The 22,319-nt window shown below is 45.9% G+C and overlaps 1 protein-coding gene across 3 annotated transcripts in view; it reads left to right on the forward strand.

Annotated features, from left to right (window-relative positions):
• Nucleotides 1-8,766, forward strand: part of NARS2 (asparaginyl-tRNA synthetase 2, mitochondrial) — a 70,186-nt gene extending 61,420 nt beyond the window's left edge. For all 3 annotated transcript variants that reach the window (XM_063127266.1, XM_063127267.1, XM_063127268.1), the window contains 3 exons: nucleotides 2,043-2,140; nucleotides 5,042-5,068; nucleotides 8,354-8,766. In XM_063127266.1, the coding sequence (XP_062983336.1) occupies nucleotides 2,043-2,140; nucleotides 5,042-5,068; nucleotides 8,354-8,498 (270 nt within the window). In that variant the 3' untranslated portion in view covers nucleotides 8,499-8,766. The remainder of the gene's footprint in view (nucleotides 1-2,042; nucleotides 2,141-5,041; nucleotides 5,069-8,353) is intronic.
• The last annotated feature ends 13,553 nt before the right edge of the window (nucleotides 8,767-22,319 follow it).

Genomic DNA, 22,319 nt, shown 5'->3' on the forward strand with positions numbered 1-22,319 from the left:
ATTCTGCAGTGGTACCATTAGGCAATTTTAGACCCTGGGCCTGCTCCTTGTGGGGGGGCGTATGCATTACTTCGGTTGTGAAGCAAGCAACCAACGTTTCTCTCTTCCCCTCTGCCTTCGACAGTCCATGCTTTACGAATGATTTTGCTTTCCTGATACATTAGAATATTTGTTTATTTATTGCATTTTTATACCGCCCAATAGCGGTTCACAAAAGTTAAAACCATTCAAAGCATAAAAGTATAAAAACATGATATAAAATACAATATAAAAGCACAACCAGAATAAAATCAGCAGCAGTGCAGAAATACAAATTTAAAACAGCAAAGTTAAAATTAAATTGCTGAGAGAATAAAAAGGTCTTCACCTGGCTTCTGAAAGAATATTGTGTAGATGCCAGGTGAACCTCCTTAGGGAGCTCATTCCACCGCCCGGGTGCCACAGCAGAGAAGGCCCTCCTTCTGGTAGCCACCTGCCTCACTTCCCTTGGCAGGGGCTCATGGAGAAGGACCCCTGGGGATGACCTTAGGGTCCAGGCATGTACATATGGGAGGAGGCGTTCCTTCAGATAGCCTGGCCCCAAACCGTTTAGCCGCAAAACTGTTTGCCAACCCTAATTTTTAAAACAAATACTCTGAGAATGTGCAGCTTTGCATTTTAAGCTCACTAAATCGTAGCACTGTCATTACACCAATTTTAAAATTCCTTCACTGGCTGCCAATTAGTTTCCAGGCGAAGTATAAAGTAGGGATGTGCTCCGCTTCTAATCGGACCGGAGAAGCAAGAGCAGAGCGGGGGGCTTCGCCTGCCCTTAAGGCGGAGGCGAAGAGGATTGGGGGGCCGACGGAGCGTGGCGAAGAGGATCGAGGTGAAGGCGGATCCTTCGCCTCGATCCGGAGCTCCGCCGGAAAGGTAAGTGGGGTTTACCGGGCCCTGCCGCTGTCACCCATGCGGCGACAGCAGCAGGGCCTGGTAAAAAAAAACCCTCCTCTCCCTTACCTGCCTCTGTCCACGGTCCGTCAGCGTCTTCAATTGAGCCCGTGGTTCCAGCAGGAAGTCTGGGCCGCACGGCCCAGACTTCCTGCTGGAACCACGGGCTCAATTGAAGATGGCGACGGACCGCGGACGGAGGCAGGTAAGGCCCCCCCTCCCCGTTGGTCCCTTACCGGGCTCTGCCGCCGTCACCGCATGGGCGGTGATGGCGGCAGGGCCCGGTAACCCCCCCACCCTCCTCTCCCTTACCTGCCTCCGTCCTCGGTCCGGAGCTCCGAGCGGAGCGGAGTGGGCACAGGTGGAGTGGGGGCGGGGCGGAGCGGCCCGCTCCGAAAATGGCGGATCTCTAAGTGAAGCAGAGCGGGGGGGTCTGTGCACACCCCTAGTATAAAGTGTTGGTCATTACCTTTAAAGCCCTACATGGTTTGGGTCCAGGCTACCTGCGGGATCGCCTTCTCCCATACAGTCCGCCCCGCACACTCCAGTTCTCTGGGAAGAATCTACTTCAGTCAGCCAAAACTAGCCTGACAACCATTACCCAGAGGACCGCCTCTGCTGCCGCTCCCAGACTGTGGAATGGCCTGCCGGGAGAGATCCGCCAGCTTAATATTCTTTCTGAATTTAAAAGAGTTATAAAGACAGACCTCTTCCAGCAGCCCAGTCGAATTTTAAAATGCTTTAAAAGATTTTAGGATTTTAATAATGTATTGGTTTTATGTTTTTAATCAGTTTTATGTATTTTATATACTTGTATTCAATGTTGTTCCCCGCCTTGATCCAGAGGGAGAGGCGGGTAACAAATAAATGTTATTATTATTAGAATTATTATTCTTATTACGGCAATCAAGTTTGCTTCTTCTGCCTTTATCACCTGCCACTCTCTCCGGTGCTCATAGGGGGGTGGGGGGGGGCACGTGGGCCCTGGAATTTGGCCCCCATGTCTAACACTAGCTTCACCATGGGCATCCATGCTGTTGTGAGTACTTAGATATACAATTCAGAGAGGCTGTCTGTCCCGTGTCCCCTGCCCTGGTTTCCTTTCCTTTAAGGTTGCAGCAGTTGATCTTCTGGTGCCAGGAGTTGGTGAACTTTGTGGCGGCAGCTTGAGAGAAGACCGTCTGGATTTCCTAAAGCCCCGCCTACAGAGGTGCCGAAAAATTCTGCTTCTGGTTTATGAGGTCGGGAGGTGGGGGAAGAGTTTGACAGTTGGTCAGGGAGGGTTTGTTAAGGACACCAGTCATCAAAGAGGAGAGGAGAGAGGTGTTCAGACGGAACAGATGCTTCTGTGGGGATGTGTTTTCAATGTTATTCCAATCCCCTGTGTGTAATCCATTTAAGGGAAATAGGCGGCATGCCTTTCCCCTACTGGAAATGTCTTCAGATCTCCTGTAACACGGTGATGCAAAAAGATCCTTGCACAATCCATTGTTGGAATTAGATTTGGGTTAGGGAACGGGGAAGCAAATTTACCGCAACAGAGCAAATGACACAACAAAATATTGGCACAGGCCAGGCAAAATTGCATGTCAAAAGATGGGGAGGAGAGTTCTTCCACCGGTAGGATTTATGTAGGGTGACCCTATGAAAAGAAGGACAGGGCTCCTGTATCTTTAACAGTTGTATAGACAAGGGAATTTCAGCAGGTGTCATTTGTATATATGGAGAACTTGGGGAAATTTCTTCTTCATCACAACAGTTAAAGCTGCAGGTGCCCTGCCCTCTTTTAAATCTGGTCACAGTATAGCTGCAGTATAGCTCCTGCAGCTTTAACTGTGGTGATAAAGAGGAAATTTCACCAGGTGCAACATGCATACAAACGACACCTGCTGAAATTCCCTTTTCTATGCAACTGTTATTTATTTATTTATTTCATTTCATTTCATTTCATTTCTATACTGCCCAATAGCTGAAGCTCTCTGGGCGGTTCACAAAAATTAAAACCATGAAGAGCATAATAAAACAACCAACAATTTAAAAACACAAATACAAAATACAATATAAAAAGCACGACCAGGATAAAACCACACAGCAAAAATTGATATAGGTTAAAATATGAAATTCAAACAGCAGAGTTTAAATTTAAGTTAAATTAGGGGTTAAAATACTGAGAAAATAAAAAAGTTAAAGATACAGGAGCCCTGTCCTCCTTTTCATATGGTCACCCTAATTTATGAAAAAGAAATTATTGGATATTTCACACTAGGGATGAGTGAGAATTTTATTTCAGTACACACATCATGTAAACACGCCCCATTTGCAATCCCGAACATGAGGAGGAAGGCTTTTTTTTAGAGATAAATGTTAACTAAATCCTGAATTTGTAATCACATTTGAAAAATACATATATTTAAAATGAGCACTTTGAAATGTGCATTTTTTTTAAAAAAAAAATGCATTTTGACGCTTTACTCAGTGGAGAAAAAGAGCATACTTCTGAAAAATATGCGCAGAAATGCGTACTTTAATGCCCACATTTCTAGGTTAATCGAGCCGAAAAACAAGTAAAAAACTAAAATGAGAGATAGCTGAAACAAGCTTAAAGGTGCTTTTTTGGAGAATTTCCAGCAAGTTTGAAAATCAGTAGTTCTGGCATTTGTCACACAGAGGAGGGCCAGGATCTCTTCTTGATCATCCCAGAGTGCAGGACATGGAATAATGGGCTCAAGGTACAGGAAGCCAGATTGTGGCTGGACATCAGGAAAAACTTCTGGACTGTTAGAGCAGTATGACAATGGAACCAGTTACCTAGAGAGGTTGTGGGCTCTCCCACCCTAGAGGCAGCTGGACAGCCATCTGACAGGGATGCATTAAGGTGGATTCTTGCATTGAGCAGGGGGTTGGACTCGATGGCCTTATAGGCCCCTTCCAACTCGACTATTCTATGATTCTATGGATAAAGAACATGGGGTGAGGATGCAAAGGAAGTTGTAGGCGAATATGTCTGGAGGGTACCATATTGAGAAAAGGCTGCCTCTACGCCTTTAGTTCAGAACTACAGATTCTGCTGGCAAAGGGTTCAGAAATTAGGGATGTGCTCCGCTTCTAATCGGACTGGCGAATTAGAAGCGGAGCGGGGGGCTTCGCCTGCCCTTAAGGCGGAGGCAAAGAGGATTGGGGGGCCGGCAGAGCGTGGCGAAGAGGATCGAGGTGAAGGCGGATCCTTCACCTCGATACGGAGCTCCGCCGGAAAGGTAAGTGGGGTTTACCGGGCCCTGCCGCTGTCGCTGTCGCCCATGCGGCGACAGCGGCAGGGCCCGGTAACCCCCCCCCCCGCCCTCCTCTCCCTTACCTGCCTCCGTCCGCGGTCCGTCGGCGTCTTCAATTGAGCCCGCGGTTCAACCAGGAAGTCTGGGCCGCTTGCGGCCCAGACTTCCTGGTTGAACCACGGGCTCAATTGAAAACGCCGACGGACCGCGGAAGGAGGCAGGTAAGGCCCCCCCTCCTCCTTGGTCCCTTACTGGGCTCTGCCGCCATCGCCGCCTGGTAAACCTCCCGCCCTCCTCTCCCGGCCTTACCTGGCGCCACTCCCCTCCACTGCGGAGCTCTGATTCGGAGCCGGAGCTCCGCGGCAAAGAGGAGCGGAGTATGGGCGGAGCGGAGCGGGCCGACCCGAAATTTTCGGATCGGCCCGCAGGGCGGAGCGGGGGGTCCGTGCACACCCCTATCAGAAATCATGTGTGTGTGTGTGTGTGTGTGTGTGTATATCCCATGTTAATCTGCTTTTAAAATCTGCAGGTTGTGTGAGTGACACTGGGCACTTTGCTTTTTCATGCTGTTACTGCCACGGCTGTTCAAATCACAGCACGTCCCGTGGCATCTTAAAGGCCAGCGCATTTATTGCGGCCTACATTTTGTGGGCCAGAAGCCTCTCTGCCAAATGTATGCAACAAAGCAGCCCCAATAAACGTAGCCATCTTTAAAGTGCCGCATGGCTCTTGGTGGTTCTCGCCGCAACAGACTAACAGGGCTGCCTCTCTGGAATTTGTCACCATGGCTGATATAACTGAGAAAGGTGGTTTTTTTGTTTTTTGTTTTGTTGGTTCTGCAGGTTGGGTCTTGAAGACATCTATCACTGGTAAGGCACAGCAGAATGTCATTTTGTCAGTCTACAGTTGCGTTTAGAGCAGAGCTTTCCAAACTTTTCATGTCGGTGACACGCTTTTTAGGCATGCATCATTTCGCGACACAGTAATTCAGTTTTACTAGCAAACCGGAGGTTAAACTAACCCCTTATAAGAGATACGGACACATACATAAATTGTCATAACGAAATGGATGGGGACACAACATATCTCATGAAAACCTTTCATTTATATATTTAAAAATATGTGATTTGCAAGATAATCACATACATTTCCAAGACTTTTCACATTGAACCAATTTTGTCGAGCTGCGATCGAGCGGCGGTTGAGACGGTGTTCTATCAAAAAACTGGACCCATGGAATTTCTCGAATGCGTCACTTCTGGTGCAGCCGCGTCGCCGGAAGTGACGCGGAATCAGCTGTTTCAACCCGATTATGCATACCGCACATGCGCAGTACCTGTATGATCCCTCGACCGCGGTGTGCATGCACGGATACGACGGAAGGGGAATATACTAGTGCACCATACTAATCGGCACCTTTGCTGCGTAAAAATGCAGGCAAGTTGGTATTGCTTATTTCACATAGGCTCAGAGGTTTCTCGTTACGTTCGCATGACGCACCTACACACTGCAGCCGACGCACTGACGTGTCGCGACACACGGTTTGGAAAGCTCTGGTTTGGAGAATCATCCAAACACACCTGATTCGCCCAAAATACTGCAGCCACCAAATATTCAGCCTAGTGTGTAGTGGGGCAGTTTAGTGATGGCACCTTTCACTTCCTGCATGCACCAGTTGAGGCACAGTGACTGGGTTCGCACAACACGATAAGCCACACTCCGTGGTTGCGTGCGAGTTATCATTGAACTGTGGAATGTTGTTGAACCATGGGTTATCATGTTGTCCGAACCCAGCACGTTTTTTGCAAAGCCATGCAGGGTGGCTTATTTTTCTGGAACAAGGCAATCCTGGGTTGTATACAAAAGGAAAAATTAAGTGGCGAATGGGCGGGAGGCAGCGTGCTCTCCGTCCTGTGCGGCTCTGACTAACTATGGATTGTTTAACCCTTAGCTGGTCATGACGCGTGAACCAGGTCACTTTGTTACACTAGGAACATAAAATGTATTACATATAACTTGGTTTGCTCATAAAATGATCCTTAAATTTAAAAAGTTTAAAAGTAAACTTGTCTGAATAAACTATATTTTTATTAATGATTTGGATGAGGAGGTGCAGGGAACGCTTATCAGATTTGCAGCTGACACAAGATTGGGTGAGAAACCTAATACCCTGGAAGACAGAAGCAAACTTCAAAGTGATCTTGATAGGCTGGAGCGCTGGGCTGAAGACAACAGAATGAAATTTAATAGGGATAAATGCCAAGTGCTACACCTAGGAAAAAGAAACCAAATGCACAGTTACAAGATGGGGGATACTTGGCTCAGCAATACTAAAAACGAGAAGGATCTTGGAGTTGTTGTAGATCACAAGCTGAATATGAGCCAACAGTGTGATATGGCGGCAAGAAAGGCAAATGCTATTTTGGGCTGCATTAATAGAAGTATAGCTTCCAAATCGTGTGAGGTACTGGTCCCCCACTATTTGGCCCTAGTTAGGCCTCATCTTGAGTATTGCATCCAGTTCTGGGCACCACACTTCAAGAAGGACGCAGACAAGCTGGAGCGGGTTCAGAGGAGGGCAATGAGGATGATCAGGAAAACAAAAGCCCCATGAGTAGAGACTGAAAGAACTGGGCATGTTTAGCCTGGAGAAGAGAAGATTGAGGGGAGACATGATAGCACTCTTTAAATGCTTGAAAGGTTGTCACACAGAGGAGGGCCAGGATCTCTTCTCGATCCTCCCTGAGTGCAGGACACGGAATAATGGGCTCAAGTTACAGGAAGCCAGATTCCGACTGGACAGCAGGAAAAACGTCCTGACTGTTAGAGCAGTATGATAATGGAACCAGTTACCTAGGGTGGTTGTGGGCTGTCCCAATTCAGGAGGCAGCTGGACAACCATCTGTCAGGGATGCTTCCTGCATTGAGCAGGGGGTTGGACTGGATGGCCTTAGAGTCTCCTTCCAACTCTACTTATTATTATTATTATTATTTATTTATATAGCACCATCAATGTACATGGTGCTGTACAGAGTAAAACAATAAATACCATACCCTGCCGCAAAGGCTTACATTCTAATAAAATCATAATAAAACAATAAGGAGGGGAAGAGAATGCAAACAGGCACAGGGTAGGGTAAACAGGCACTGGGTAGGGTAAAACTAACAGTATAAAAGTCAGAACAAAATCAAGTTTTAAAAGCTTTAGGAAAAAGAAAAGTTTTTAGCTGAGCTTTAAATGCTGTGGTTGAACTTGTAGTTCTCAAATGTTCTGGAAGAGCGTTCCAGGCGTAAGGGGCAGCCGAAGAAAATGGACGAAGCCGAGCAAGGGAAGTAGAGACCCTTGGGCAGGTGAGAAACATGGCATCAGAGGAGCGAAGAGCACGAGCGGGGCAATAGTGTGAGATGAGAGAGGAGAGATAGGAAGGAGCTAGACAGTGAAAAGCTTTGAAGGTCAACAGGAGAAGTTTATATTGGATTCTGAGGTGAATTGGAAGCCAATGAAGAGATTTCAGAAGTGGAGTAACATGGTCAGAGCGGCGAGCCAAGAAGATGATCTTAGCGGCAGAGTGGTGGACAGAAACCAACGAACTGATGTGAGAAGAAGGAAGGCCAGTGAGAAGAAGGTTGCAGTAGTCCAACCGAGAAATAACCAATGCATGAACAAGAGTCTTGGCAGAAGAGACAGACAAAAATGATCGAATCCTGGCAATATTATACAGGAAAAAATGACAGGATTTAGCTACTGTCTCAATATGAGGAATAAAGGAGAGCGAGGAGTCAAATATAAAGCCAAGACTACGAGCTTCCTTGACTGGAGTAAGTGTAACATTATTCAAGAATGTAGAAGCAGTTGTAAAGCATGGGATAGTGGTAAGTCCATAAATGGGTAAGCCCATTAAGTCCAAAATTACCTAGCTGCACCACTGTGCATGTGTGAAGTGAAGCTCTTTAGATTCTGGTATGAATTTTGAGATTGGGGAGACAGAAAGTAAAGTTCAAGGAGATGACAAGTTCAAAACGCTTGAGGAACACCAGGCCATGCAGCAGTGGCATAAACAGGAAGTTCTGATAGCGGAGGCTTGATAAGAAGGGAATTTATCCCAAATGGAAAGTATTTGCGAGCTTAACTGATCTGCTTTTTTGCACTATAGGTACCTAGAGCTGCGTCAGTTTGGATCAACACCTCACGGAGGGTTTGGAATGGGGTTTGAGCGTTACCTCCGGTGCATTTTGGGAGTCGAGAACATCAAAGACGTCATCCCATTCCCACGGTTTCCCCGCTCCTGTGTGTTTTAGGGCTTCGGCTGCAGACGTGTCTTTCACGAATTCGTGGCCTGCCTGGATGACAGAATTCTGCATTTGGGGGGAGGTTTTGAGGGTTGGTTTGGTTTTTGTGCATTGAATAATCTTGGCACAGAAGACTTGAAGTTTTGAAGCTACGGTGGTTTTGTATTATATTTGTACACAGAAGTTTTAAATCTGCAGAGTGCTTTGCGCCGTCTGAAGCGAGCAGCGGGCTGTACCCCGGCCAGAACTAGACTGAATAAATTTAAGCGTTACTGGGCGTCCGTTCGTTGGCGAGAAGTGTTTGGGCTCATCACAAGGCGATTAAGAAGGAAGGATAAGCTGAATTAGATGGTCGCACAGCACTGCGAAGGTTAGAGAAGCGACAGCGTGTGCTCAGTGGTGCAGCACACGCTTTGCACGCATGCAGAAGGCCCCAGGTTCAATACCGGGTGTCTCCAGTTAAAAAGGTTCATGTTTCAGGGGAGGAGGAGATCCCTGCAGTCACTGCCAGTCCAAGTAAACAATATGAGCTAGAGACAAGGTACGGTGACCCTATAGAAAGGAGGACAGGGCTTCTGTACCTTTAACAGTTGTATTGAAAAGGGGATTTCAGCAGGTGCCATTTGTATATATGCAGCACCTGGTGAAATTCCCTCTTCATCACAACCATTAAAGCTGCAGGAGCCCTACCCTCTTTTGTATCTACTCACTCAAGTGTAGCTCCTACAGCTTTCACTGTTGTGATGAAGAGGGCATTTCACCAGGTGCTGCATGCATACAAATGACACCTGCTGAAATTCCCTTTTCTATACAGCTGTTAAAGATGCAGGAGCCCTGTCCTCCTTTCCATAGGGTCACCCTCCGTAAGATACCTTCCTATGTTGTTATGATTTCTGATCTGTTTCTTTCAATAAAGGCTATTGATAAGGAGGCAGTGCTAAATGGGCTTGTTTAAGGGTGGAGTCCTGTACATACTTACCTAGGGAGTAAGTCCTCTTGTCTACTTATTCCTGAGTAGACAAGCATAGGATTGTGCTATAAAGGAGAAGCTCAAAACAGTACCTGCAGGAGTCTTTTTTCTTACTTACAACACCACATACTCTATTGCTGTTGCTTTCTTTGCTTCTTCCTCTCCGGAACACTATCAAGGGTGCTGGGTCAGCCTATCATGTTCAGTCACTGTCACGTCGGACGCTGCTGAAAATAACACAGCATGGCCTTTTAAGAAACAGCAACAAAGGGAGGAAAAAGAGGGAAATGCCACAAAAACAGTGAAATGCCGCAGTTCAGTTCAGAATCATCATACCGTTAGTCTCTGCCTGCAAACTAACTAGACAACGGCCCCGTTCAGAAGACACCTTAAACCACGGCTTTAATCACGGTGGTTAAGCCAGAAAGCCGAGCTGTGTTCAGAAGACACCTTAAACCATGGCTTTAATCATGGTGGTTAAGCCAGAAAGCCGAGCTGTGTTCAGAAGACACCTTAAACCATGGCTTTAATCACAGTGGTTAAGCCAGAAAGCTGGGCTGTGTTCAGAAGACACCTTAAACCACGGCTTTAATCACAGTGGTTAAGCCAGAAAGCTGGGCTGTGTTCAGAAGACACCTTAAACCATGGCTTTAACCACGGTGGTTAAGCCAGAAAGCCGAGCTGTGTTCAGAAGACACCTTAAACCATGGCTTTAATCATGGTGGTTAAGCCAGAAAGCCGAGCTGTGTTCAGAAGACACCTTAAACCACGGCTTTAATCACAGTGGTTAAGCCAGAAAGCCGAGCTGTGTTCAGAAGACACCTTAAACCACGGCTTTAACCACGGTGGTTAAGCCAGAAAGCCGAGCTGTGTTCAGAAGACACCTTAAACCACGGCTTTAATCACAGTGGTTAAGCCAGAAAGCTGGGCTGTGTTCAGAAGACACCTTAAACCACGGCTTTAACCACGGTGGTTAAGCCAGAAAGCCAGGCTGTGTTCAGAAGACACCTTAAACCACGGCTTTAACCATGGTGGTTAAGCCAGAAAGCCAAGCTATGTTCAGAAGACACCTTAAACCATGGCTTTAATCATGGTGGTTAAGCCAGAAAGCCGAGCTGTGTTCAGAAGACACCTTAAACCACGGCTTTAATCACAGTGGTTAAGCCAGAAAGCCGGGCTGTGTTCAGAAGACACCTTAAACCACGGCTTTAACCACGGTGGTTAAGCCAGAAAGCCAGGCTGTGTTCAGAAGACACCTTAAACCACGGCTTTAACCATGGTGGTTAAGCCAGAAAGCCAGGCTGTGTTCAGAAGACACCTTAAACCACAGCTTTAACCATGGTGGTTAAGCCAGAAAGCCGGGCTGTGTTCAGAAGACACCTTAAACCACAGCTTTAATCACAGTGGTTAAGCCAGAAAGCCAGGCCGTGTTCAGAAGACACCTTAAACCACGGCTTTAATCACGGTGGTTAAGCAAGAAAGCCGAGCTGTGTTCAGAAGACACCTTAAACTATGGCTTTAACCATAGTGACTAAGCCAAAAACCCTTATTCGTCTTGGTTCAAGCCATGATTTATGGCGTCTTCTGAACAAGGCCTGGTTTTCTGGCGTAACCACCATGGTTAAAGCTGTGGTTTAAGGTGTCCTCTGAATGGGGCCATGTTGTATCAGGACTTTAGGTCTTAGATGAGATTTAAAAAATAAAAGAGTAACTGGCAGGCAGAATTGGAGTTCTCATGTGACGCTCTTTCCGCAGCAGCTGCCACTGAGTTCGCCTGCGCGCCTTCCCAAATCCTTTATCAGCGATGAAATGATAACACATGACTCATAGGCGACAATGTTATGAGTAGTCGTGCAGGAGTCCTAGGCCTAAAAACTTTCCTAAGGCTGACATGTTGTGGAAATTAGTACGATTGCTTAACCATTTTCTGCCTCTGTTTCCCCATTTGCATCACGAAGATAACACCCCCTTTACGTAAAGCAGTACATGCATGGAGGTATTAATTAAGAGGGAATTTTGGCAAGCTAGGCCTATCATTTCACAGTACAGTGAGGAGGAGAAAAGTTCCATGCTTCCTTGTGTGGCAGTTTCAATCACCCTGGAAACATTTGGGTAATAGCTGGATCCATTCTTTCCTCTTGAGGAAGAAGTGCCAATAAATTTCAGTGTCATTTCCAAGGTATGAAAATACTCTGACTTAATACTGAAAGGTGGCAGTGGGAGGGAAAAGTCCCCAAACTCTCAGACAAAAATAGTTATTAAAAATATTATCTGTATTACATTTCTATCTCATCCTTTCTCCAACGAGCTTAGGGCAACGTACATGTTCTCTCCCCCTCCACATCGCCTCTTTGATCTTTACAACGACCCTCTGAGGTAGGTTAGACTGAGAGAAAGTGACGAGCCTAGTGATCTTGGTGGCTGAATATGAGCCAACAGTGTGATGTGGCTGCAAAAAAAGCAAATGCTATTTGGAGCTGCATTAATAAAAGTATAGCTTCCAAATCGCATAAGGTACTAGTCTCCCACTATTAAGCCATGGTTAGGCCTCATCTTGAGTATTGCATCCAGTTCTGGGCTCCACAATTCAAGAAGGATGCAGACAAGCTGGAGTGTGTTCAGAGGAGGGCAACCAGGATGATCAGGGGTCTGGAAACAAAGCCCTATGAGGAGAGACTGAAAGAACTGGGCCTGTTTAGCCTGGAAAAGAGAAGATTGAGGGGAGACATGATAGCACTCTTCAAATACTTGAAAGGTTGTCACACACAGGAGGGCCAGGATCTCTTCTCGATCATCTCAAAGTGCAGGACACGGAATAATGGGCTCAAGTTACAGGAAGCCAGATTCTGGCTGGACAGCAGGAAAAACTTCCAGACTGTTAGAGCAGTACGGCAATGGAACCAGTTACCTAGGGAGGTTGTGGACTTTCCCAATCTAGAGGCCTTCAAGAGGCAGCTGGACAGCCATCTGTCTGGTGGATTCCTGTATTGAGCAGTGGGTTGGACTCGACGGCCTTACAGGCCCCTTCCAACTCTACTATTCTATGTGTGAGAGATTTAAGACCACCACCATCCCACGCTGTTTCTCTCTTGAGATTCGTGCAAAACCGAGGAGATGATTTTAAGCATGTGGATCCTGAGAGGTTACCTCTGAGGGAATGTAGGCCTTGGCAGAAAAAAACATTGCCCGTACTTGCTGAATAACCGCCTGTGAGGATTTCTGACACTTCAGCCTAATCTACACCAAGAAGGATGTTGCACCATGAAAGAATTCTATAAGGAGGGAGCCACACCCAACAGGATATAGCACTAGGAAAGTGGTATATGGTACATGTCAATGGGCCCCAACAGTTGTCAGTGCACTTCAGTACCACTATAAAGCAGCAGTGTGGCTCTTGCCTTTTATATACCACTTTCATACCACTTTCATAGTGCAATATCTTGCTTGGTGTAGAGTAGGCTGAAGTGCTACCAGCCTCCACTGACACACATTCATAAAGCTGAGTTCCACAATCTGTAGAGGCTTTGTGCTCTCACTGAATCGCCATATGATTCACACATTCATGCTCTTGAGCTCTAATTTAAACTCCAGAAGCTTCACATTATCAAGAAAACCTTGCTCGTACAATGCCAGATGGGCTCCAATAGGTGGCGCAAATCTTCATTTTTTAACGAAATGGGCCCAATCGATCTTTAATATTTTTGAAAGGTGTCTGTCCTAGGGCTGCTGGGGAAATTCACAACAGAACCCAAATGAGTTCGGATTTTAATTAATCTGACCTGTGGATTCCGTAGCGGACCTGCTTTTCCCCTGTCTGGCGGATTCCACAGACTTGCGGATTGTTCGTCTAACCTTTGGGAATTTTGCGCGAATTTTGTCATGGAAAAATATGCAGAAACCAATACACACACACCCCGGGCAAAATGCACATTTCCCCCACAGGCTAAAGCATGAAAATGCATATTTGGGGGGAAATTGCGCATTTTCGCAAGTGGGAATTTGTGCAAATTTGCATTTGCAAAAATTAACATATGTGCAAATTCGGAAACGAAAGAAAATCTGATTCCATCGATAGGCAGACGACTGAACGAAAGGTGTCTGACGGTTCCGTGAAACAGATGGAACAGATTTTATACAGTCTGTACATCCCTACGTTCTGCTCAGGGCCGGTGCTACCATAGAGGCCACTCAGGCGGCTGCCTAGAGCGCCAAGCTAAGAGGGGTGCCGGGCGCAGTGCAGCACTCACACACGTTGGCTGTGAGCCGGCCCGAGGATTCAGCTGGGCCTGGGTGGGCGAGATGGCGCCCTACGCCCGCCCAGCCGAAGTGAAGCCAGGGACGCTGGGGTGGGGGTGGGGCGGCTCCACGTTTGGACTTCCGGAACGTGCCCGGAAGAGGGAGAGAATGTATTGGTTAATAGAGTGCATGGGGTCTTTGAGTGAATGCATGTGTTTATGATGCGTCTGTTTGGAGTGAGTGATGCTGAGTGTGTGTGTGTGTGCACGTGTGTGAGGTGCGGGGGATGATTTGGAGGTGATATTCCTATTAAATAATGCATTTTAGACCCATAGATGTTCTTTTCCAATTTGTTTGCTCTAATTTGCATGACGTATTTCTTGCACTTTAGAATAAATTTAGCAGTTTCAAGTTTTGTGCTTCTTATTTTTTCCAGGAAACATAGGTTCTTAAAAATCAAAGTCGGCATTTTTGGGGTGTGGGGGTGTGAAAGCAGCTCACCTTGCCTAGGGCACAAAATAGTCTGGCACCGGCCCTGGTTCCGCTAGTCCATCTTACTGCTTTAACCGGTTTGGATGAGTGCCAAACACCATGGGGCTTCTTCTTGGCCAGCCAGCACCTCTCCCGTCATGTTCAAGGCGCACCCCTCCCTGATATGTGCAGGCGCACTGGAATTTTGCTCGATCATCCGCTGTGATGATCACATCATCTGTTAGGAATGTTACAGGTGTGGTAGATCTTGTCTTTGTGATCCAGCACGGCCCGTTCCAAGGAATCAACAGAAAGTTCTGTTCCAAGGTGTGAAATGAATTCAAGCCAAAGGGTTGAAGCTGCAGGGAACTGAAAAGTGTTCAGCAACAGCCACAAAATTTGAGCTGGCTCCTCACACAGTTGGTCCACGTGATTTTGATCAGGGGTAGGCGACTTTTTCTTGCTCCTACAGGCACATTTGATAAACTGTCTTGGGCACCACCACAAAATGGTTGCCTTGGGAGGTGTGGCTAGCCACAAAGGACGAGTAACATGCCCAGAAAATTGGGTACAAGGCGGGGGGGTCTGAGTCCCCAATGTACTAAACAACCCACCATTTTCATTGCCAACAGACACCCATTTCACAGAAGGCAAACTCATCTCCCCCTACCCTCTGCCAGACAACATATCCCTCCCCCAATCCCTTTTTCACCCTGGACCACCCATCCACATCCTGACTCATCACCCATGTACATGAGACAATTTCTTATTTTCTAAAAATAAAAGTGGAAGGAGTAGGCACCATAGGCACCCCCTAATTTGGGGGGACAGAAGAAGACCCCCACCACCGCCACCCGCATCTCATTGACTAGGATGTGGTTGTCGTTAATTAGTTGGACAGAAAAGAGAATTTGGTAGGTGGAGTGCGGTTTCTCAGATATAATGTATTCATTCAGAAAAGTTATGAGATGGAACTGGATTTAATAATGCTTTTTGACATGGTTTCATAGGAAGCTGCCTTACACCAGATCAACCTGTTTGCAGATCAGCAAGGTCTCAGACAGGGGTTACTTTCCATCATCATCTGCTGCCTCATCCTTTTGAACCGGAAATGCCAGAGATTGAACCCAGGACCTTCCGTGAGCAAAACCAATGCTCTCAACAGTGAGTGACAGCCTTTCACGCGACATAATCCTAACGAGAGTTCATTGGTTTATCACATTTTTCTCTTGCCCTTCCTCCAAGCCAGAGGTGCAGGATTTCAGGCCTGGGGGTCAAATCTGGACTTTCAGTGTTTCCCAAATGGCCAACCCCCTGACCACTGGTAGTTTGGGTTTTTCCTAGCTCTTGTGCAGTTTTTCCTGACATTTCGAAAGATTGAAATGTCTCTCCTCCTAAGGTTTAGTTACTAGCTTTAAGAGGTTTAAACTAAAATATGCTTGTATTTTAGCTCCGCCCCTTTTTCCATTTGGCCCCGCCTACCCTGGAATGCAGCCCTCCGAAAGCTTCTCCAAAATAGACCATGGCCCTCGGGCTGATAACGGTTCAAACATCTCTGCTCCAAGGAGCTTGGGGTAATATACATTGTGCCCGCCGTTCACTGGAATTTGCTCCCGTGCCCTAACGAAACTTTGCCGGTTATAGAGCTAAAGCAATAACCTCCCATTCGAGTGCTTCGTGCCACTTCTGCTCTACACCAAGGTGTTAGGGGCTGATTTCTTGAAAAAGTCAGATTGAGCAATGGCATGTATAAGGCTGACCCCCGAGACGGTCAGGAAATGGCATTTCAGAGATGGAGAAGCGAAAGGCAAGACGTCGCAGCAGAGCTTCCTGTGCAGACGCTGTGGTAAAGTTCTGTGTAATTGGCCTTACGTGTGAAAGTGGTTTAAACCACGATGACCAGCACAGCATCGTCCGGCAAACACTCTCAACCAGTGGCAGCACCAGAAAAAAAATTCGGGGGGAGGCACAGAAGCCTATTTCTAGGAGGGTGGGCTGTATCCCACCTGTTCAGACCTCTGAAAGGAAAACAACAGTATATCTCCCGCTAAAACTGCCATCCTAACCCTATATTCTGAAATAAATCATATATTGATTAGTTTAGTGTGTTTTTTAATATAGCCAAATTCAAATTAGTGTAAGGAAAAATGCTTTCAAACAAGATAGAGTCACTACACAAGCATTTCCTTGGTGTACAATTAAACAGACAGAACACATTCTTTAGAAAACAGAAAAGTTTATAAAACAGTTACATCTGAACAGCTGAAGGAAGACCTTTTTATTCTCTCAGTATTTTAACACTTAATTTTAACTGAAATTTAAATTTTACTGTTCTAACTCTGTATTTTAATCTTATATCAATTTTTGCTGCGTGGTTTTATCCTGGTTGTGCTTTCGATACTGTATTTTGTATTTGTGTTTTTAAACCGTTGGTTGTTTTATTATGGTTTTAATTTTTTGTGAACCGCCCAGAGAGCTTCAGCTATTGGGCGGTATAAAAAATGTAATAAATAAATAAAAATAAAATAAATTTTGAACCAGTGCAGGCAAAACCAGGAATGTAGACTATTAGGTCTCATCTACAACTAGCAGGATATAACACTATGAAAGCGGTACGTGGTATGTGTCCCAATAGTTGTCAGTGCACCTCGAAACCACGATAAAGCACTAGTGTGGTTCCTGCCTTTTATATACCGCTTTCGTACTGCTTTCATGTTGCAATATCCTGCTTGGTGTAGATTAGGCCTTGGTGTAAGGAAAATAGGAGCAAATTCAGACACCTGGGCCCTGTACAGCGAGGAAACCAAATGCATGTGAAGTAGTCTAAAGATCCAAAAGATGAAGTTTTGGAAGATGATGCTCCTGATGAAGCTGGGTGTTTTTTTATTGCCATCCATTGCCTTTGTAATACAGAATAAAAGAAAAAAGATCTATTGAATATGGTGAGATTAATTGATGAGTAAACTTTCATAGGCTTACACTGTGAGTAAATTATCCACACCCCACCCCATGTCTGTCCTAATTCTCTGAGGAGAAAAAAAGGAAGACGTGGAGAAGGTACAGATTAATTATTTTCTCTCCGCCTCTCATTTTCCCTGGCCTGCGAAAAAAAGGAAGAGATCCAGAGAATGAACAGATTAATTTTTCCAAGGGTGTTCTAGCCAGTTCTGGCTAGTGTCACATCTTTCACACTTATTTTTCAATATTTATTTATTTATACTTCTGTCCCACCTTTCAGTCAAAAAAAGGGGGAGCCTGAAGGCAACTAACGATAATTAAGTTCCAATAAAAACAGAAAGAGGATGAAAACAGATTAAAAACACCATTAAAACATGTCAATAAAAAACCTGACAACATCTGGCTGGTTAGAACCCCTTTGAACGGCAGCAGCCTGGCTTAAATCCCAAAATCATGTCTGATTAAGAAAAAATCTTTACCGGCTGGCAGAAGGATAATAGAGAGGGAGCCAACTAAACCTCCCTTGATTGAGCGTTCGAAGCCTGGGGGCAACCACTGAGAAGACCTTCCTCTCTCACATCTCCACCAAACATGTCTCCAATGGTGGTGGGACCAAGAGAAGGCCTCACCTGTCAAAGATCTTAAAACCTAGGCAATTTTGCATGGGAGAAAACAGTCCCTCAAATAGCCAGATCCCAAGTCGTAGCAACTGCAGGCCAGGGCAGCGCTCACTGGGCCCGGCAACACTTAACCCAGATGCTCAATTGCCAGACCCCAAATGGACCAATGCGCCCTTCCATCTGGCCACTGGAGTTCACGTTTCTTCTATATCTTTTCCTCCTAATCCAAGAGGACACTGAAGTTATAAGTGGGTTTTCAACCTGGTTTTCATGCTTTCCGTCTCTCTTCTCTGTTGTCTAGTAATGCCTCTGGAACAATGAGTGCTGAGCAGCGTGCATGCAAAAGCACCTCTTTGTTCAATCTGGCTGTTGCAGTGTTGGGACTGATGTTTGTACAGCAGCATGCACACCGCTGGTTGGAGCTTCCAATAATAACAGAAATAATCTGAGATGATATTTTCTTTTGTCTGGGTTTTCTGGAGCAAGACATTTATTCATTCAAAATGTGAATAAGGGACCGCTGAACATCAGAAGAACTCTACTGGATCAGACCAAAAATCTAACTAGTCCAGTATCTTGTTCACACGATGGACAACCAGATGCCCCAATGGGACACCTAGGAGCAACACAGGAATGCAACAGCCCTCTCTTGCTGTTGCTTTGCAGCAACTGAGTCATAGAATCATAGAATCATAGAATAGCAGAGTTGGAAGGGACCTACAAGGCCATCGAATCCAACCCCCTGCTCAATGCAGGAATCCACCCTAAAGCATCCCCAACAGATACTTGTCCAGCTGCCTCTTGAAGGCCACTTCTGAATGGGGCCAGAAGTCACTTTGGCCCCATTCAGAAGACACCTTAACCACAGTGGTTAAGCCAGAAAGCCAGGCTGTGTTCAGAAGACACCTTAAACCATGGCTTTAACCATGGTGAATAAAGCAAAAGGCCTTATTTAAGGTGACCATATGGAAAGGAAGACAGGTCTCCTATATCTTTAACAGTTGCATAGAAAAGGGGATTTCAGCAGGTGTCATTTGTATGCATGCAGCACCTGGTGAAATCCCCCCCTTCTTCACAACAGTTAAAGCTGCAGGAGCCCTGCCTTTTCTGTATTTGGTCAAGAGCCTAGGGTTCCTGCACCTTTATAGTGATGAAGGGGAAATTTCACCAGGTGCTTCATTTCATACAAATGAAATTCCCTATTCTATACAACTGTTAAAGATACAGCAAACCTGTCCTCCTTTTCATATGGTCGCCCTACCTTATTCACCATGGTTAAATCCATGGTTTAAGGTGTCTTCTGAACATGGCCTGGCTTTCTGGCTTAACCACTATGGTTAAAGCCATGGTTTAAGGTGTCTCCTGAACACGTCCACTGGTTGTGATCCTGGATGTAGCATACAGTACCCCTCATGACTACTATGATGGGCTTCTTCTCTATGAATTCTCAAATCTGCTTTAATTCCATCTAAGTTGGTGACCATCACCTGCTAGGGTCCCAATCTATTCCTCTGGGTTTTGCCAAATGGCCTGCCCACGACCGTTTGGTGGTTTCTTAACTTTTCTATGAGTTCTTTTTTCCCATTTTAAAAGTTTCAAATGCCTCTCCTAATCTTTATGAGAATGAGCTTTAAGCTAAAACACCCTGGCATTTGGGGTATTTTGGCTCCGCCCCCTTTTCAGAGACTCTGCACCTGGCCCTCAGAGGCTTACAGAAGGTCTTGGGTCAGCCACCACTACAGTCAACTTCATGAGCAGCGTTATCCTAAACTGCTGGCATATGTGTGCGTGCGGAGATTAGCAACAGTAAGGTCAGAAGGAAAGGAAATGCAGGAAGTATAGGCAGTGAGAATTACTTTAAAGTTTAACGGCGACCATTCACAAAGCAGTGTTGATGATAATACAAAAATCTTGCCAGTGGTAAGTTAACTAACATGCGTCGTGTGATAAACACCTGTTATCCTGATTCAAGCCACAGGTGATAGAATTGAATTTCTTGATAAATTGTCATTCAGCGGTCTCTTTAAAATTCCTCTGTTCAAGAAGAGGTCAGTGATAGAGTATCCTGGGCTGTTGAAATGTTTTGTTTTGCTTTTAATATTGGGTCCAGCTCCAGCTGAGAGCCCCCTGCCACCAACTGTCACTACTGAAGCCATCAGAGGAAAAGGAAGCAGCAGACAGGCATCCCTCCATCGTGCCTTGATCTGCATGAAGCTATTAGAGGGAGAGGGAAAGGAAGCAACTGCTGAACTTTGCAACTAAGAATCTAGTGCCTGAATTACTTTTTTCCCCTCCTCCCTCCCAATCCCCTTTCCTTTTGTGTTATATTTTTTAGATTGTAAGCCTGTGGGCAGAGACTGTCTTAAGAAACATTTTTGTAAGCCGCCTTGAGAGCTTTTTTTGGCTAAAGGCTGGGATAAAAGTGCTGTAATAAATAAATATTCAGTAACGTGAATATGAAAAACAAAATCTTATAGCTACTGTTAGATAACAGACCCTTCCTCCTTTAATCAGTACAGCATTTGAGTGCATTCTCTAATGTTTGTGGCAATCCGCTTCTTTAAGGGTTCAGAGTATAATGTCCAAGCCAGTGCAATTACTTGGTAGTGAGGGGCATAGGCGTGCACAAGGGGTGTGCCTGGCGTGCCCAGGCACACCCTAATATCTGAAGCAATAAGAGCTGAATTGAAGGGGGCATTGAGTAGGGATCCAGAGGGGGATCCAAACGCAGTGGGGACAGACCTCTGGCTGCCCTCCAGCTGCTCTGCTGCTGCACCAAAGAACTGCTGCCTCTATAAGCACCACTGCTCCTGACAGCAGGAATGAAAACGAATCGCTCTGCTGGGAGCCTCTCTGCCGAGAGAAGGGCATCAGTGTCTACTGTGTTTAATATATAAATGAATAAAAATAATGTCTTTTATGACTGAGTATTCAATAAATGTTTGCCTTTAAATATATATATATCCCTGGGCGTACACCCTAACGTTATGTGCTGCGCATGCCTAGGGCGAGGGGACTGCACTCCCCATCTGCTCAGGGTTAATTTTGTCTATTCATATGTTGTAGGATTGAGGTCTGGTGTCGTAAACTGATACAGGATCAGAACCTGGGTACAAAATTAAGGCTTCTCCCTTTCCCCAGATTCAGTTCAATAAACCATCTCCTTTTAGAGTCCTTTAAGAACATAAGAACATAAGACCAAGAGTCCATCTAGTCCAGCACTCTGTTCACACAGTGGCCAACCAGCCATCGGCCACGGATGAACAAGCAGGACATGGTGCAATAGCACCCTCCCACCCATGTTCCCCAGCAACTGGTGCACAGAAGCTTACAGCCTCAGATACTGGAGATAGCACACAACCATCAGGGCTAGTAGCCATTGATAGCCTTTGCCTCCAGGAATTAATCCAACCCCCTTTTAAAGCCATCCAAATGGGTGGCCATCACTACATCTTGTGGTAGTGAGTTCCATAGTTTAACTATGTGCTGTGTGAAGAAGTACTTTCATTCACCGGGGCATATATGTAAGCGGCATTCCCACATTCCTTTCCCAGATGTACATGGGAATGTGGTGGCACTGGGGATGGGGATGGAGGTTCCATCCCCATGTGTTTCCTGTTCTCCTCTCACTGGGACAGATAGGGGGAGACAGGTTGTCAAACCTGGCCCACCTTGTTCAAAAAACATTGCATTTCCAGTGGCAGAAGGCTTCTTCGCATGAGCGAAATAAGGCACGCTCATGACTGGCCACTCACAGACATTCTTGCAGGTCCTTTTCACAATCTCAGCAACCTCCCACAAGTCTCCCGCGTCTTCCCCTGGTATTTCAATTTTTTAAAAAAACACCTGTGATATCCCGATTCTGTTGAAATATCTCAGCATTTCCTAATGTGTAGAGGGGAAGTTGTGCTGAAAAGCACCCACTAGAGGGCACTGTCCTATTCAGGGCTATGAGCAGTGAGAGGAGGGGAAGTTTTCCATTATTTACCACATGGTCGCCCCTCTCCGGCCATGTAATGCAGCCCCATTACAATTGCGCAAGAAAAGCAAGAAGCAAAACCCTGGTAAGAAAATGCAATTTCCTCTTAATCTAAAGAAGACCAAAGTCTGCGATGCTATCTCAGGTGGTCCATTCACATCCGCAAGCCGTCCCTTCACTTTGCCATTATCAAGTATCGAGCAAGTTCATGTGAGCCAAATGCTTCCAAAGAGGCTGCAAGAAACATGCAGAAGTTTCTCCACTGAGGCAGCAGTTGCATGTCTGTCTGTCTGTCCGTGTATGTCTGTGTGTGTGTGCATATAAATGTTTGTGCATGCTAGATATGCCAAAATGAGTCTGCAATGCGCTCTACATAGGGCTACCTTCGTGCCTAGTCCAGAAACTTCAACTAGTTCAAAATATGGCAGCCAGGCTGGACACCGGTACACCTACGCGTGACCACATTACACCAGTTTTAAAATCTCTTCACTGGCTGCCGATTAGTTTCCGGGTGAAGTATAAAGTGTTGGATATCACCTTTAAAGCACTACATGGTTTGGGTCCAAGCTACCTGCGGGATCGCCTTCTCCCGTACA

The sequence above is a fragment of the Elgaria multicarinata genome, chromosome 5 (assembly GCF_023053635.1).
Source record: "Elgaria multicarinata webbii isolate HBS135686 ecotype San Diego chromosome 5, rElgMul1.1.pri, whole genome shotgun sequence".
NCBI lineage: Eukaryota > Metazoa > Chordata > Lepidosauria > Squamata > Anguidae > Elgaria > Elgaria multicarinata.